Source organism: Microcaecilia unicolor, chromosome 2 (assembly GCF_901765095.1).
Source record: "Microcaecilia unicolor chromosome 2, aMicUni1.1, whole genome shotgun sequence".
In the NCBI taxonomy this organism is placed as follows: Eukaryota; Metazoa; Chordata; class Amphibia; order Gymnophiona; family Siphonopidae; genus Microcaecilia; species Microcaecilia unicolor.
The window spans coordinates 396,924,450-396,941,494 of NC_044032.1; the positions used below are offsets into that span (position 1 = coordinate 396,924,450).

Sequence of the window (17,045 nt, forward strand, 5' to 3'; positions counted from 1 at the left end):
CCAGGGGCTGAGGAGGGCAAAACTCTGGACTTCCCCTTCCTTTTTCCCATCTCCTGGGGTAGGGTTAGCTCGCCAGCAGTTGAACACCTCGCAAAGTCAGGAGCTCACTCTCACACGTCCGCTCTAATCCACCATCTTGCCTATCTTCATTCCATTCTTCTGTTACTATCCCTATTGCCTGTTGCACCCCATAATATATAAAGCAGACACGTGTGTGTCCATATCCAAACTTCTCCGGCCCCTGAAGAGCTACAGCCACCAAACCTGGCATGCAGACTGTACCCGCCGTTGCCGAGGCTATTGTTCAAGGGGGCACTCAGGGGAGGGGGAACAATACCTCCATCCATTAAATGAAAAGGCTGCAGGTCAGAAAGTTCTTTCTTGCTGTTGCTAAGCGACAGACTGCTTGGAACAGAGTGAGAGCTCAGAGACTAGTGGGGAGAAACACGTACAGCAGCTGTGCAGTTGTCCCCAGTGTTGCCAGGTGGGCGGTTTTCCGCGACCCGCCGCGGGCAATTTTTGCCCGCGGCGGGTTGCGGTTTTTTGGGCTGTTTTTTGGGCTTCCGGGTGGTTTTTTGTGCGGCTTTTTCGGCCGCGGGGGGCGGGGTTAGTGACGTAGGAGGCGGGGCCAATGACGTGGGAGGCGGGGCCGATGACATGGGAGGCGGGGCCAGTGACGGCGGGGGCGGGGTTAATGACGGCGGGGGCGGGGGTGATGACGCGGGGGTGGGGGTGTCAGGGGCGGGGTTTGAGTTTGGGCGGGTTTTGGGCGGGTTTTGTGCTGGATTGGGTGGGAAAAAAATTTTCCACCTGGCAACACTGGTTGTCCCTTGCTCATTCTTTAATACCCTCTTCCCTAACAATTTCAGTACAAGGGAGGTTCAGAGACTGGTGGGAACAGGGTAGGGAGAAAGTATTGGGGTCAGACTGGGAAGTGTGTGCGTGTGTATTCAGTACGCCGCCAGGGGAACGCTCCTCAAAAAGGGTGGGAAACTGAATTTCAATATGCCCTTGAAAAGAAGGCTGTGTTTTGACAGGAAAATGGTGAAAGCCAAACAGCAGGCACTTGCTAGATTGAAAAAAAAAACAACTAATCCAGAAAATCAACTTAAACAAATTGATCGGAAAAGAGAAGTTAGTGGTAGGTAGGGATCCATTCTCCACATTTTCTGATTTAAGGGAGTATTAAACTCAATGTCATCCTTTCTCACACACCCCCCTCAGCAAAACACCCCAGTCTCACTCAGCCATTCTCATACACCCCCACTCAAACTCACTCCTCAGCAAAACAACCCCAATCACACACCCTGGAATAGCACACCCCTACTCACACTCACCCCTCAGTATGTTTTCCAGTTGTGTTATCTTATTTGACATGGGGTGACCAGAATAGCACACAGTATTCAAGATTTAGTTGCACCATAGATCTGTACAGACACATTATAATATTTTTTATTTTATTCTTTGTTCCTTTCTGAATAAATCCTAACATTTTTTTGTACACTGGGCTGAGGATTTCAACACATTGTCCCTTGGGACCCTAAGATAATTTTCTTAGATGGTGACTCCTAATTCAGAAGCTAACAGTTTGTAAGCATAGTTACAATTGGTTTTCCCCATGTGCATCACTTTGCATTTGTTGAACTTGATTTTCATCTTCTGTTTTCATGTCCAGTCTGACAATGTCCTTCTATAATTTCCTCAGTCTACTTGTATTTTAACTACATTGAATAAGAACATAATTGTTATACTGAGTTATGACCTAGGCTGACCACCTTTGGTCTAAGTACATGGCAGGGTTACATAGATTAGGTAAAGGGTCATGGATTTGATATACTGCCTTTCTGTGGGTACAACCAAAGCAGTTTACTTCTACTGTTTGCAGGTACTTTTAGATTTCATGCTGCATATTTTTGTGTCATTTGCAAATTTAATTAATTCAATTTATTGCTCTCTTTTCTGTTTTTTTTTTAATTAAATTAAAGATCAAGAAAATACAGACCACTGGTAATTTTCATAACAACCTTACCTTTTCCTTAGGGCATTAGGTTACTATAGTACTTTGTACGTCTAAATGCTTTGAATATGAGCCCCTAAACATCATAATGAAATCTTAATATCAGTCCAAGCATAAGTCCTTGAGGCACTCCACCATTTTACCCCTTCCACTGAGAAAACTGACCATTTTGTCTTATACTTTGCAAAGCATTTTAATTGGTTCACCTTTATCCACCTGCATATTCACACCTTCAAAGAATTATAGTAGACTAGCTGTCCCCCTGGTGTTACTCAGCAATAGATTAGTACTTTGTAATTGAGAAAAGCAAGGTTTATTTGTGTGTAATAACACTGTATAAGTATGTATTTTTAACTCATTTATGATGGCTGTTACATTTTGTTTTATGTCTTTAATGTGAGAAATGAAACAAAGAATAGGTATAGATATATTTTTATTTGTACAAACAGAAATAGAACACACAGGAGTAGATAAATATTAAATATATTTAACATAATTTGTAATAAGTTCTTAGTCGAGTGTATTTTGATAGACATTATTATTTCTTTTTTTGAGTTGGAGCATATATATATAAAGACTTATTTGAGGCAACTCGTAAACAGGCAACATATAACTGGCCATGTGAAAAAACATGGGTTTTGTAAATTGACATCTTTTAATGTTTGACTTTGAGTCTTGTTTATCGACATTGCAAAGGCTAGTTGAACTGGAAACTACAGTCTTTTGAACTGTATCTGGATCCATGACTGGCCCAAAAACTGTGGTCTGCTTTAATTATATTCTACTTTAAGCGAGCCTTAAACATTGACAGTGCTGAGGGGCTATTAAGAATGTGTGAGTAGGGGTGTACTACTGATGGGTGAGTGTGAGAATGAATGAGTGTGAGTGGGGGCTGTACTGGTGAAGAGGGTTTGAGTGGGGGTTTTCTGCTAAGAGGTGTGTGAGAACGGTTGAGTGTGAGTTTTGCTGAGGGGTGTGTGAAAACAGATGAGTGTGAGTAGGGGTGAGGGGTGTGCTGTTCTGTGGTATGTGAATGGGGGTGTACTGCTGAGGGGTGAATGTACATGAAGGTGTGCTATGCTGGGGTGTGGGAGAACGGGTGAGTGTCAGTGGGGGTGTGCTATTCTGGGGTGTGTGGTTGGGGTTGTTTTGCTGAGGAGTGTGTGAGAATGGGTGAGTGGAGTGTTTAATGAGTGCTGTATTAGACTGGGTGAGTGAAGGTGTGAGAATGGCTGAGTGTGACTGGGGTGTTTTGTGGAGGGGTGTGTGAGAAAGGGTGACACTGAGTTTAATAATCCCTTAAATCAGAAAATATGGAGCACTAGCTTCTCTTTTCTAATCAATTTGTTTAGGTTGATTTTCTTGATTAGTTGTTTCTTTCAATCTAGCAAGTGCCTGCCATTTGGCTTTCACCATTTTTCTGTCAAAACACAGCCTTCTTTTCAAGGGCATATTGAAATTCAGTTTCCTACCCTTTTCGAGGAGCGTTCCCCTGGTAGGATAGTGAATTCATACGCACGCACGTATGCATGAATTCTCTGAGTCCTCACCCTATCCCAAGCAGTTTGTCACTTAGCAACAGCAAGAATTTATGTCGCTTAGCAACAGCAAGAAAGAACTTTCCAACCTGCAACTTGTTCATTTAGTGGATGGAGGTATTGCTCCTCCTCCTCTGAATGCCCCGTGAACGGAATCATTTCAAACTACACAATAACCTCGGTAACGGTGGGTAGAGTCTGCGTGCCACGGACAAACAAACACACGCATTTGTTGTATGTGTGTGTGTATGTATGTGTGTGTGTGTATATATATATATATATATATATATATATATATATACAGTGGGGGAAATAAGTATTTGATCCCTTGCTGATTTTGTAAGTTTGCCCACTGACAAAGACATGAGCAGCCCATAATTGAAGGGTAGGTTATTGGTAACAGTGAGAGATAGCACATCACAAATTAAATCCGGAAAATCACATTGTGGAAAGTATATGAATTTATTTGCATTCTGCAGAGGGAAATAAGTATTTGATCCCCCACCAACCAGTAAGAGATCTGGCCCCTACAGACCAGGTAGATGCTCCAAATCAACTCGTTACCTGTATGACAGACAGCTGTCGGCAATGGTCACCTGTATGAAAGACACCTGTCCACAGACTCAGTGAATCAGTCAGACTCTAACCTCTACAAAATGGCCAAGAGCAAGGAGCTGTCTAAGGATGTCAGGGACAAGATCATACACCTGCACAAGGCTGGAATGGGCTACAAAACCATCAGTAAGACGCTGGGCGAGAAGGAGACAACTGTTGGTGCCATAGTAAGAAAATGGAAGAAGTACAAAATGACTGTCAATCGACAAAGATCTGGGGCTCCACGCAAAATCTCACCTCGTGGGGTATCCTTGATCATGAGGAAGGTTAGAAATCAGCCTACAACTACAAGGGGGGAACTTGTCAATGATCTCAAGGCAGCTGGGACCACTGTCACCACGAAAACCATTGGTAACACATTACGACATAACGGATTGCAATCCTGCAGTGCCCGCAAGGTCCCCCTGCTCCGGAAGGCACATGTGACGGCCCGTCTGAAGTTTGCCAGTGAACACCTGGATGATGCCGAGAGTGATTGGGAGAAGGTGCTGTGGTCAGATGAGACAAAAATTGAGCTCTTTGGCATGAACTCAACTCGCCGTGTTTGGAGGAAGAGAAATGCTGCCTATGACCCAAAGAACACCGTCCCCACTGTCAAGCATGGAGGTGGAAATGTTATGTTTTGGGGGTGTTTCTCTGCTAAGGGCACAGGACTACTTCACCGCATCAATGGGAGAATGGATGGGGCCATGTACCGTACAATTCTGAGTGACAACCTCCTTCCCTCCGCCAGGGCCTTAAAAATGGGTCGTGGCTGGGTCTTCCAGCACGACAATGACCCAAAACATACAGCCAAGGCAACAAAGGAGTGGCTCAGGAAGAAGCACATTAGGGTCATGGAGTGGCCTAGCCAGTCACCAGACCTTAATCCCATTGAAAACTTATGGAGGGAGCTGAAGCTGCGAGTTGCCAAGCGACAGCCCAGAACTCTTAATGATTTAGAGATGATCTGCAAAGAGGAGTGGACCAAAATTCCTCCTGACATGTGTGCAAACCTCATCATCAACTACAGAAGACGTCTGACCGCTGTGCTTGCCAACAAGGGTTTTGCCACCAAGTATTAGGTCTTGTTTGCCAGAGGGATTAAATACTTATTTCCCTCTGCAGAATGCAAATAAATTCATATACTTTCCACAATGTGATTTTCCGGATTTAATTTGTGATGTGCTATCTCTCACTGTTACCAATAACCTACCCTTCAATTATGGGCTGCTCATGTCTTTGTCAGTGGGCAAACTTACAAAATCAGCAAGGGATCAAATACTTATTTCCCCCACTGTATATATATATATATATATATATATATATATATATATATATATATATATATATATATATATATATATATATATATAAGCATGACTTCCCTGTTCTAAATCCATGCTTGCCCTTCCTCATTAAGCCATTTTTAATCTGTATTTTGATGTATGCCTGAATCAGTTTACCTACCAATGATTGTGGTAAAGAGTGATGCTTTGACAGATTTTAGCTGGCTGAAACAAATGCAAATGTCAGCAGTGAGAACAGGGTGGAAGGTTGGTGGGTAAAGGGCATGAGAGGGAACGAACCCTGAATCTAGATTAATTTATGCTCAGTTACCCAAAACAATATTTTTGGTTGTCCCTCTTTGCTCCTCTAACTTATATATGGGTTGAAGATGTCCTTCAGTAGGCAGTCAAGCTTTTACACCTGACAGCTCAAATATGTCCTTAGCTAGGACAGTGTTGATAGAAAGGACCAAGTAAACTGAGTGGGCAAATAGGTGGGAAAATGTGGGATACAAATGCAATAAATAAATAAATAAATAAAAGCTGATGCACAGAAGAATCTATTTGCAGGCTCAATGTGGCTTACATAGTACCGTGATGGCGATCGCCAATTCCAGTAAGAGAGATACAGAGTGGTATTGTGTTAAAGTTCATGAGTGACAGAATAGATTATGTAGTCAAGGAGGGAGAGTTAAGTTTTGTCCAGTTCTTGTATAAATTTTGTTGTGTTGCAGGGTACAGGTGTTTAGGTTGGATCATTATGGTATGCCTATTTTTAGGAAAGGAATGGAAAACAAAAATGAGAATGTTATAATGCCTTTGTATCGCACCATGGTGCGACCGCACCTCGAATATTGTGTTCAATTCTGGTCACCACATCTCAAAAAAGATATAGTGGAATTAGAAAAGGTGCAGTGAAGGGCGACAAAAATGATAAAGGGGATTGGACGACTTCCTTATGAGAAAAGACTAAAGCAGCTAGGGCTCTTCAGCTTAGAGAAAAGGCAGCTGAGGGGAGATATGATAAAGGTCTATAAAATAATGAGTGGAGTTTGAACGGGTAGATGTGAAGTGTCTGTTTACGCTTTCCAAAAATACTAGGATTAGGGGGCATGCGATAAAGCTACAATGTAGTAAATTTAAAATGAATCAGAGAAAATATTATTATTACTTTGATGATATTTTAGGTTTTGTTTGAATATATTTCTGAATATCATTTTTTTTACCTTTCATTCTTTCTATATTTTTCTGTATATGAAAACTAAGAACAAGCTTTTAGCTTCTGTTCCACAGCAAACTCTGTTTATCCAAACTGTAATTATATATTTGTATAAATAATCTTTTTAATCTTTCTTTTTAATCTTCAAACATTGCAGGCATTATGAAACACCACCTGAAAGTGCCCTAATAAGTCAAGAATTAATGTTAAAACGCCAGGAAGAGGAAATCATGCATTTGCAGGCCAAAATGGCTTTCAGGCAATCTCGACTAAACTTGTACTCTGGAGAGTCTGCCAGAGCATCCATGTTGGATATCACCAGAGATCCCCTAAGAGAGATTGCTATGGAAACAGCTATGACCCAAAGAAAACTGAGGGTAACCATTTTTATGATAGACTATCTTTGTTAAAATACTATTAGTAATAGAGACTACCAAAGGTCTTCAGAACTATGGAGTGCAATGAAGGCTAGTCATTTCTGCCTTTATAGATTTAGGACTGATGTGTTTTGAGAATGCTAACTCAAACCCATGGCTCTTAGTGTGTGTGTATATATATATATATATATATATATATATATATATATATATATATATATATATATATATATATATATATATATATATATATATATAGTGTATATCAAAGCATCTCAAATTTTCAGAAAACTACTTTCAAATTCTGTGAGCCATGGGTTTGAACCACAGAATTTGAAAGTAGTTTTCTGAAAATTTGAGATGCTTTGATATACACTATGGGGCTCATTTTCAAAAGAGAAAAATGTCTCCAAAATGGCATAAAGTGGATTTGGATGTTTTTCTCCACCGTGCTCCAAATCACAAGGGGATGTGTTGGGGTGGGATTTGGGTGTTCCCAAAACTTGGATGATGTTCTGCCATAATGGAACAAACTAAAAAGGTCCAGGGCTAAAAGTTAAGTTGTTTTGGTCTAGACCTGTTTCAATCATGTCTAAGTCACAAAAAGGTGCCCTAAATGATGACATGACCACTGGGAAGGATTAAGGCATGACCTCCCCTTACTCCCCCAGTGGGCACTGACCCCCTTCTCATCCCCCATAGATGTGAAAGAAACAGTACATACCAGCCTCTGTGGCAGCTTGAAATACTATGGACAGTCCTATTAGAGCAGTAAGCAGGTCCCTGGAGTAGCCTAGTGGTTGGTGCAGTGGACTGAAGAGAAGGGAGCCCAGACCCATATACCACTCTAACTGGTGCACTTGTTGTGGAAAGTATAAGCCCTCCAAAACCCACAAAAAACCTACTATACCTACAAATAGATGACACCTACAGGCATACGAGCTATTATAGTGGTGTACAGTTGGGTACAGTAGGTTTTTGGAGGGCTTTCCATACAATATAAAGAGATAAATAATGAGATATGTACCTGAGACCTTTTATGTGAAGTTCACTGCAGTGCCCTCTGGGGTACCCCACTGCTCTGCTGGAATGTATGTGTGGACAGTCTACTAAGACTCTTGGCCCCCCCATACATCCCAAATGCCATGTGTTTGTGCATTTTTCCCTTGGCTTTTTTTTTTTAACGGTACTAAAAGATAGACTCACAGAGCACAAAAACGTCTAGCAAATGGCCATTTTCGAAAGAAAAAGTTGGACATTTTTCTGGTTTGAAAATGGCCATGTTCGTTACTAGAATTTTGGATGTTTTTCAAAAGATGCCCCAAATCAAATTTAGAAGCTATATAGAAAATGCCCCTGTCCCCAACATGTCAATTGCAATACACAAATTGCATGGCAAAGCATGTTTCCCTAGTGTCTATTCTCCAACCCAATTTCATGTAAAGCTCACAAGGTGGTGGTATACATAGTAATAGCTGCCAAGACAAGTGAGTAAAAAGATATGTTTATTGACAAGCATTGTGGTCCCAGCCTAAATCACGTATATTTCTTTGGCAGTTTAACTGGTGTTTGCCTTCTGCGGGCTCTATACTCTGGATGAGATAGAGTTTCACTTCTTCAAAAGAAAAAAGAAATCAGATTGCTGAGACTGCCACACCAGTAATATTTTATCATAAAATTTCATTCACTCTGGCACTTGTGGAGAGAGAGATTTTATTACTTATTAAATAGCTGTGTGCATGCACTTCCTTGTTTTATTGTGAACATCCACTCCCAAATATATATGTTTTAATTTACGGCTACTCCCCTCCCATGTTATGTCATCATCTTTGGGAAAATATATTTTGAGTGTTCTAAAGAAGCAATGTTATGATGATTGATAATTAAGATAAACTTAATATGTCACTGAGATGCAAGTGCCTTTAGCTTATTACACCAGAGTACCATATAATATAGGGTGGAGTGTAATGTTGGGAGCAATTTTGTTACCAAAGGCTGACAGGTTACTTTTTTTTTTTTTTTTTTAAAGCAGGGTTGTCAAGCATATGACCCACCTCTGACTTTTATAAGGCTAAGGTTGCAAGCCAGAGTGCAGATGGACCATAAGAGCCAGTCCTCTGAACCTCCTTCCCTCAATCTGTTATGTTGGACTCTCGTACCAATCCCCATTGTAGTCAAACCTGATCTATCCCCTCAAACCCTGTTGTTCCTTTTCCCAGGCAGATAGGAGGAGTGGCACATAAAACCAAATCAGCATCTTCTACCATATGAGGCTAGTCTCGCAATATGAGCTTTAAAATCTATAGGAATCTGTGTGGCTCTAAACTGTGAGATTGACTGCGTGTTGCAGAGAGAAGCCAAGGCAGTTTTAAGTGCAAATCTTGATGCCAAGCTGGGCATGGAGAGGGGATGGCAGAACAAGACAAGATCTGTTCTGGGGACCAGGAGTAGGACAGAAGGGATCGGAGGGAGAGCGAAAGAGCAGGCAGAGCACACTGGCAGAGAGCACTGCTGATTGAGTGGAGGGAAAGGAGAGATGAAACCTGGGATGATGGGTAGAAAGAGATGGAAGGATCCAGGATGGGTGGTGGGTCAGGAAAAGGGGGAGAGTGAGGAAGGACTAAGGGGAAGGGGAAAGAGGACCATGAATGGAGAGAGATGGAAAATGAACAGAGAGAGGAGAAAAGGAATGGGATGGGGTGTAATATAGAGAGAGCCCTGGATTGAGGGGCAGGGAGAGAAATCTAAATTATGGAAAAGAAAGAGACAGAGAGGAAGAGGAGGATGGCTATGGAAAGGAGAGACGGCGGGAATAATAAGAAGAGATGAGCAGCAGGAGAGAGAAGAGCAAAGGGAAAGAGAAAACAATATTGTTTATTTGTAATGGTGGTCTTCCATGAACAGCAGAGAAACAGAATTACCCTTGGCTGATGTCATCAGCATCACCCAGATCCTGTCCACAATGTCCAGGGTCTTAGATTGCATTCTTGGAGAGGCGTAGTTATAAGGTTGGAGAGTTTTTGTTCTTTTCAGTATTTCACGTAGCATTGTTTGGTGTGGCAGTTGAGTATGCACATGCCACTGGCTGATCTCTATATTTTAAGTCCAGCTTTATAGGCACTGCTCCTTCCAAAAGGGGAGTTTAACAGATCTTGGAAAATTGATGGACCAGTATAACAAGAAATTCTTTAGGAGCATTTATAGATTTCATTATAGAATTGAAGTCTTGTAAGTTACAAGGCTCCTCAGGGGTGGACAGAGACAGCAAGTTGACTAGTTTTTCAAGGAACATAGGAGGAAGCTTCCTCACTTTGGGGATGCGATTTCAGTTATGCTAGTGGTTTCAGACATAGGTTAAAGGGTTATCCAGTTAAGAGGTCTCTATCTTTCCTCTGTTGATCTTGAATGAGTGATGAAGGCTTTACCTGGAAAGATACAGGTGACTCCCACCCCTTATGAGTTTGCAAGACCCCATAATGTAAGGGATTTGATCCTGTGGAGGTGAAACTAACTGTGGCATTTGCTGGGCCACCAATTGAGGATGGACCGATCTAGTAACTTTGGGGATTTCGAGCTCTGATTCCTTCTCTCTCTGAGATGCTCTCACTTCCTCCACTTCCAGGGCTGCATATTGGTTCTTCAGTTCGAGGGCAGGTGAAGTCATGGTGTCAATCCTGCAGGGTCTCTTGATCTAAGTCCAGTTGTCCTCTTTCAGCACAGTTTCCCCCATGCTTCATGAAGCTTTTAATAAATGTACTTCATTTTCACAGATGCTTCTCAATCTTGCCACCTCCTCTCTCAGTTCTTTCACTTCTTTCATGAGGGATTCAATCAGAAGGCATCTTGTACATGGAACCAGTCCCTCTCCTGGGATCACATTTTCTGTCTGCACAGAGGCAGAAGCTGTAATTGATGCAACGGGCTTTGGTAGTACGATGTTTCTTAGCCATAGCAGTTGCAGAAGTATTTGTACCTGTAGAAGGAAAACAGAAAAAGCCCTACCAAAGTCCCTATTGGTGCTGTTGGAATGTTGACCCATCTATCTTTATGAACTGTTCAACTCTTGCATCAACATAAGAACAGGTTGCTTCTTAATAGTGGAACAATAATTGCAGAAATTGGAGTAAACATGAGCTGGGAGTAACTGATCTGTGTACCTTATTCAATCCTGCTTGTCAGTGGAGAAAGCAAAATTGCCTACCTTTAATACATATTTTGCATAGACAGGAGGAATAATCACACACAGAATAATAGATATTTTGCATAGACAGGAGGAATAATCACACACAGAATCATACCTGTCTCCCTAAAACTTGATTTTGAGCTCTAAACAAACAGAGGAGATGAGCTGTAGGACAGCTGTCAAACATGTCCTGGTATCATGTTTGACATCACTCGCTCGTTTGCCTTATTAATCCTATTGTTATAGGTAAACAACTGGGTTTTACAACAGTGATAATATAATCTGAATGTAAATCTTGCTCTTTACAGTGTTTCATATTTAATATGTGGAGAATATCCAATGTTGTTCTTCACAATCTAGGCTGTGTTGAAAAGCTTGCCCATGGGTAGGAAACACAATTTTATAGAACTATTTCCATTAGGAAGTAAGAATAACTTTTATTTTAAAAAATGTCTTTGTATCTTAGGATTTTGCCGTCCTTCCCACCATTTTTTTAGCCACCTCCATATTAAACATAGCTATTGCAGTCTGTCTATTGTCAATGGGCCTCAGACTACAGCCTCCCTTTGAATCTCTAACTTATGTACTCGGAACCTGACCACTGTGTATTGAGCATTGGCTGTAGCTTCTTTCCTGTGATCACTATCCCTAGAACAAAACAAAGGTCTTAGGATTCATATGCAGGTTCCAGGGCTGGCCCAGTCACTAGGTGGATTAGGCTATGTGTGCTGCTTCTTGCCCCCTCGGACAGAAACTTTGTATTGAACATGGCAGGACCATGGTAAGTCTTTGAGCACCAGCAAAGGCAAGTGAAGTGAAGAGGTGGGAAGATGCTGGACAAGGGTGGGGGAGGAGAAGGGGAAATGCTAGAAACTTGGGAGGTGGGGGAGGGTAGGAAAAGGAAGAGGATGCTGGAAGCCTTGGAGAGGAAGGGTAGGGGAGATGCTTGACACCTGATGGGGTAGAGAAGTGAAGACAGGATTTTGGACAGCTGGTGAGGGGGAGAGAGAGCAAGAGATGCTAGATATGGGAGTAGGGAAGGAAAGGGAAAATGCCGTACCTGGATATTCAATACTGGAGTCTGAATATGGCCCAGCATTGAATATCCAATCTTAATTCAGCCTGTGGCTGTCAGTGGCTTAAAACCTGCTGACTGCCATGAGCAGAATATCAGGCCGAAAGTTTAAAAAAAAAAAAGTTTGACTGCCTTTAGGGTGATGTCTGTCATGTTATTGGCAAGGTTTGGTGAAACAGTATGCAAGGTGAGGCAAAAAATTGTAACCTCCTACAGTTTTTTGCTTTGAATTTCAATGAGAAATTTTACATACTTATTTAGTCATCATACTTACATATTACTATTAAACAGTTGCTGACATTTTAGCATTACTACCTAATGATTTTTCACATTAAAAATGATCAAGTCAAAACACAGTAAAATTACATCATTCAAATGATTCAACCAATACAATTAACAATGTGTCAGAATTTTGCAGTCACTGTGAATGCTCAAAGTGTTCAACCTTAGCTTTAACCCAGGCCTTCAGTTGCTTTGGGAAGTTCTTGACAGCCTTGTCAATCAGTCCCTGTGACAGGCTGTCCTAGATCATCTGCTGACACCTTGCCGTGATTGTCATTCTGATCCAAAAAGCATCTGTAAGTTATCATATCAAATACAATTCAAATTATTGTTTAGAAGTCTACATCACTATGATTTCATTAATAGTAAGCTGGCATCTCGTTTTTTTTTTTCTTCAAGTAATGGTAGTTTTATAGATTTTTGAATGTGTGAAAATAACTAGGTGATCATGCTAAAAAGTCTGTAACTTTGCTTCGTTGTTTAAATGTGGGATACAAATGCAACAAATAAAAATAAAATAAATATACCGTATTTTTCGGACTATAAGACGCACCGGACCATAAGACGCACCTAGGTTTTAGAGGAGGGAAATAGGAAAGAAAAAATTTTCCTTTTTCCCTCCTCTAAAACCTAGGTGCTCCGGTGCGTCTTGTCCGAGTTTTGGACCGCCGTCCCATACTTACACGATGCCATGTTCCGTGGTGGTCTAGTGACGTCGGGGCAGGAAAGAGACCCCTCTTTCCTGCCCATCGCGCTGCTCTCCGTGCTCCTCACTGCTTCCTGACGGTCTCGGCGATATTCAAAATGGCCGCCGAGATTCTCGGCGGCCATTTTGAATCTCGCCGAGACCGTCAGGAAGCAGTGAGGAGCACGGAGAGCAGCGCGATGGGCAGGAAAGAGGGGGCTCTTTCTTGCCCCGACGTCACTAGACCACCACGGAACATGGCATCGCGTAAGTACGGGACGGCGATCCAAAAACGCTACCTTCGGACTATAAGACGCACCCCCCATTTTCCTCCCAAATTTTGGGGGAAAAAAGTGCGTCTTATAGTCCGAAAAATACGGTAATCTCATTTCACTTGGCACATAAACAGAGATGGTAATAAAGCTGTAAAACATCACGTTGAAATTTTAAGCTGTTGCTGAGAAAACAGCAAAAAATCTAGGGGGTTATTTATTTATTTTTATTTTTTTGCATCACCCTGTATATACAAGGTACCATTCTGCTAATGGCAAGTTCAGGCATACAGCAGCAGACTGTTTTCCATTAACTGGTTCCAACAACTGTCTCCCACAGATTTATAACAAAAATATGGTACATTCTCTGTATTCATGGGTTTAGAATGTATAATCTTTTTTTTCTGTGATTTAATGTCTATATTTATGCACTGAGTGCATGTAATTTATAGAATACCAAATCAGAAGAAATACACAAGGGGTAGGAAACTTTCAAAATATCCTGAAAAAGCATGAAACATTCAATTTGCTAACAAAATGGCTAACACGGACAATGGGGGGATGCAAAAATCTCAAAATTGTAATAAGGCCTCAAAGCTCAAAGAGCATCGGTCTGTCCAAATGTGTTGGTTTTCCCAAAGGAATTCCTAGGTATTATCATTAGTCTGAATAAATCATCAAACTCCAGAAAAAAGAGAGCAACCAAAAAAACTACCAAAAACTGAGAAAAGGGTTGTTCGCCAAAAAAACAGAGAAAAATAGCCAAAACCCACACAGTCTGTTTTAGTCATCAAAAACCAGGGCCGGTCAAACCCAGTAAGCGTGGTGCCTTCAAGGGCGCCTCCCTCCCAGCGCCCCGCCCAGCTGTTTGACGACGCGACCGGGTTGGAACGGTGCAAACCAATGGGGGGGGGTGTCCTCTCTGGCCTGCCTGCCTGTCTGCCCAAGTGCCCATGCGCCTTCCCGCCGGTTCTCTCGGCTTCCCCTGCGGCGGCGCTGCTCTTGCCCAGCCTTGTTTCCTTCGACAACGACGTCACAACGCCGCCTCGCCTCCTCCCCCTGCGGCACCTTCGTTTGTGCACGCCTTCCGGTTGCAGCCCTGAGCCCTCCCCTGCTCGAAGTGAAGCCTGAAGTGTCTCGAGTCTGCGTCTCAGACATAAAAAGTATAGTAAGTTGAAGTTGTTTTTTACAGTCACCTTTTAAGCCTTAGCCTGCACAGTGCACAAAAACTGACCGGTTACTTGTGACCTGGACTGACAACTGTTAGAGGTAGTTTCTGGGTTAGATGGATTTATGTTCTTAGACAATGTCACAGGATTTATTCTGCAGGGTCTCCAGGAATACAGATCTTCATGCTGCAGCTTCAGCTCAAATGCCCTCCAGAGTCCCCTGAATAACACACAGCCTCCTCCTCTCCACCCAGACAAAATCCTCCCCTTTCCCTCGCAGGCACTGGAGCCTCCTTTCTCATTACCCTGCAGCACACCCAGCCTGCATTGCAACCAGGCAGCAGCCATTGCAAAAAGGAAACTGCAGACCCTGCTTTCTTTTCCAGTCCCAAACCACAAAATCTTTCAAGATAGAGAGAGGGAGACATGGCTGCAGAAGGCTGTGTGCAGGTAGGAGACTCTCATGCACGTTATCTTGGGGGTACAGGAGACTGACCCTAATAGAGAACAGTTGCAGCCCAGACACCACCCCCCCTAAGAGATAGAAGGGAGAGAGGGGAGGGAAAGGGAATAGGATTGGGAATGATATGGCCTGCGGAATGCAGTGTGTCCGTAAGAGACTCTCCTATACCTTATCCTGGGGGTACAGAGTGATTCCAACCCAGAGACCGACCCACCCTCTGCAGGATCCTCAGAGAGAAAGAGATATGGAGGTGATGCAGGGAGCTGAGTTCAGGGTGGGAGAAGAGAGAATGAAGATGCTAGACGGGGGGGGGGGGGGGGGGGGGGCGCCAACTGATAGTCTGCAGGGGGGCACCAGAGACCCTAGGACCGGCCCTGTCAAAAACTAAAATTTCCACATAAATTCCCTATTATGAATTATATCAAAATACAGTTCCACAGATACGTAGCTTGACAGAAGAAGCTTCCGGTCCCTATGCCAGATCATCAAAACCTCTACTGCTCCGGGTGCAGAAGAGAGCTCTCTTCCAGTGCTGTGATACATAAACATATTCCAGCTGTCCAAAACCTCAACAAGGGCCACTTGTTTTGTGACCCCGCTTATTCAGACGGTGGAACCAAGTTGGATATTATCTGGGAATTCCTTTGGGGAAACTGACACATTTGGTCAGACTGATGCTTTTTGAGCTTTCAGGCCTTGTTTATTTAAATTTTGAGGTGTTTGTAGCCCCCCCATAGTCTGTGTTAGCCATTTTGTTAGCAAACTGCATATTTCATTCTTTTTGAGAGTATTTATAGATACCAGCATTTACACGCATAACTGTGACAGCCATGTGTAAGTTCTTGTTAGGTACTAAGCAGTATTCTAGAAAGCTAGCCTGTTTCTCACTTGGCATGAGTAGAGAGATGTGGTAGCCGTGTTAGTCCACTTTTAAAGGTAATCAATAGAAATAAAACAAAATAAAACATGGAAAAGAAAATAAGATGATACCTTCTTTTATTGGACATAACTTAATACATTTTTTGATTAGCTTTCAAAGGTAGCCCTTCGTCAGATCAGAAATAAGCAAATGCTGGTAGATGACAGTATATATAAGTGAAACATCAAAGCATTTCAGTGACAGTCTAACAGGATGAGGGTGACCCATTTGGTCACGATGGATGTAGAATCACTATACAGAAACATTCCCCATATGGATGGCATAGATGCATGTGAGAAGCTCCTAAAAACATCCACACTGGACCTCAATACTCACCAGAAACCATTACAAAATGAATCAAATTTATTCTAACTCACAACTATTTCCGCTTTAACAATGATATCTATGTACAAATCATGGGCACTGCAATGGGCATCAGGACAGCACCCCAATATGCCAACCTCTTTATGGCTAAGCTGGAAGAGATGTTTCTGAATACATACCAGACGAAACCCCTAAAATACTACCGGTACATCGATGACATTTTTATGATTTGGACTAAGGGGGAAGAAACTCTGAAGCAATTGTACAGTTCCTTCAATACATACCATCCTACAATCAGATTCAAAATTGACTACTCCCCAGAAAAAGTCAAATTTTTGGACACCACAGTCTCAATCAGCGATGGCTATATACAAACATCCATATACAAGAAACCCACAGACAAATGCAGCTACCTCCACAACTCCAGCTTCTACCCTTCACATATAAAAAGATTCATTATTTACAGCCAAGCCACAAGGTACCACTGTATCTGCTCTGACCCAGGGGTCAGAGACAGACACCTCAGAATCATAACATCCTTCAAACAGAAAGGCTACAACCCCAAAATAATCTCCAAGAATATTGCCTCCTCCCTCAAAACACCCAGGGAAAATCTGCTACAGTACAAGGAAAAGAAAG

General features: G+C 42.3%; 1 protein-coding gene across 1 annotated transcript in view; it reads left to right on the forward strand.

The window, feature by feature from the left end:
- The window catches only part of PTPN13 (protein tyrosine phosphatase non-receptor type 13), a gene marked incomplete at its 3' end in the record, with an annotated part of 651,945 nt that overhangs the window by 341,718 nt on the left and 293,182 nt on the right, over positions 1–17,045 (forward strand). Inside the window, 1 exon segment of the mRNA XM_030190609.1 lies at positions 6,815–7,034. Coding sequence (XP_030046469.1) covers positions 6,815–7,034 — 220 coding nt within the window.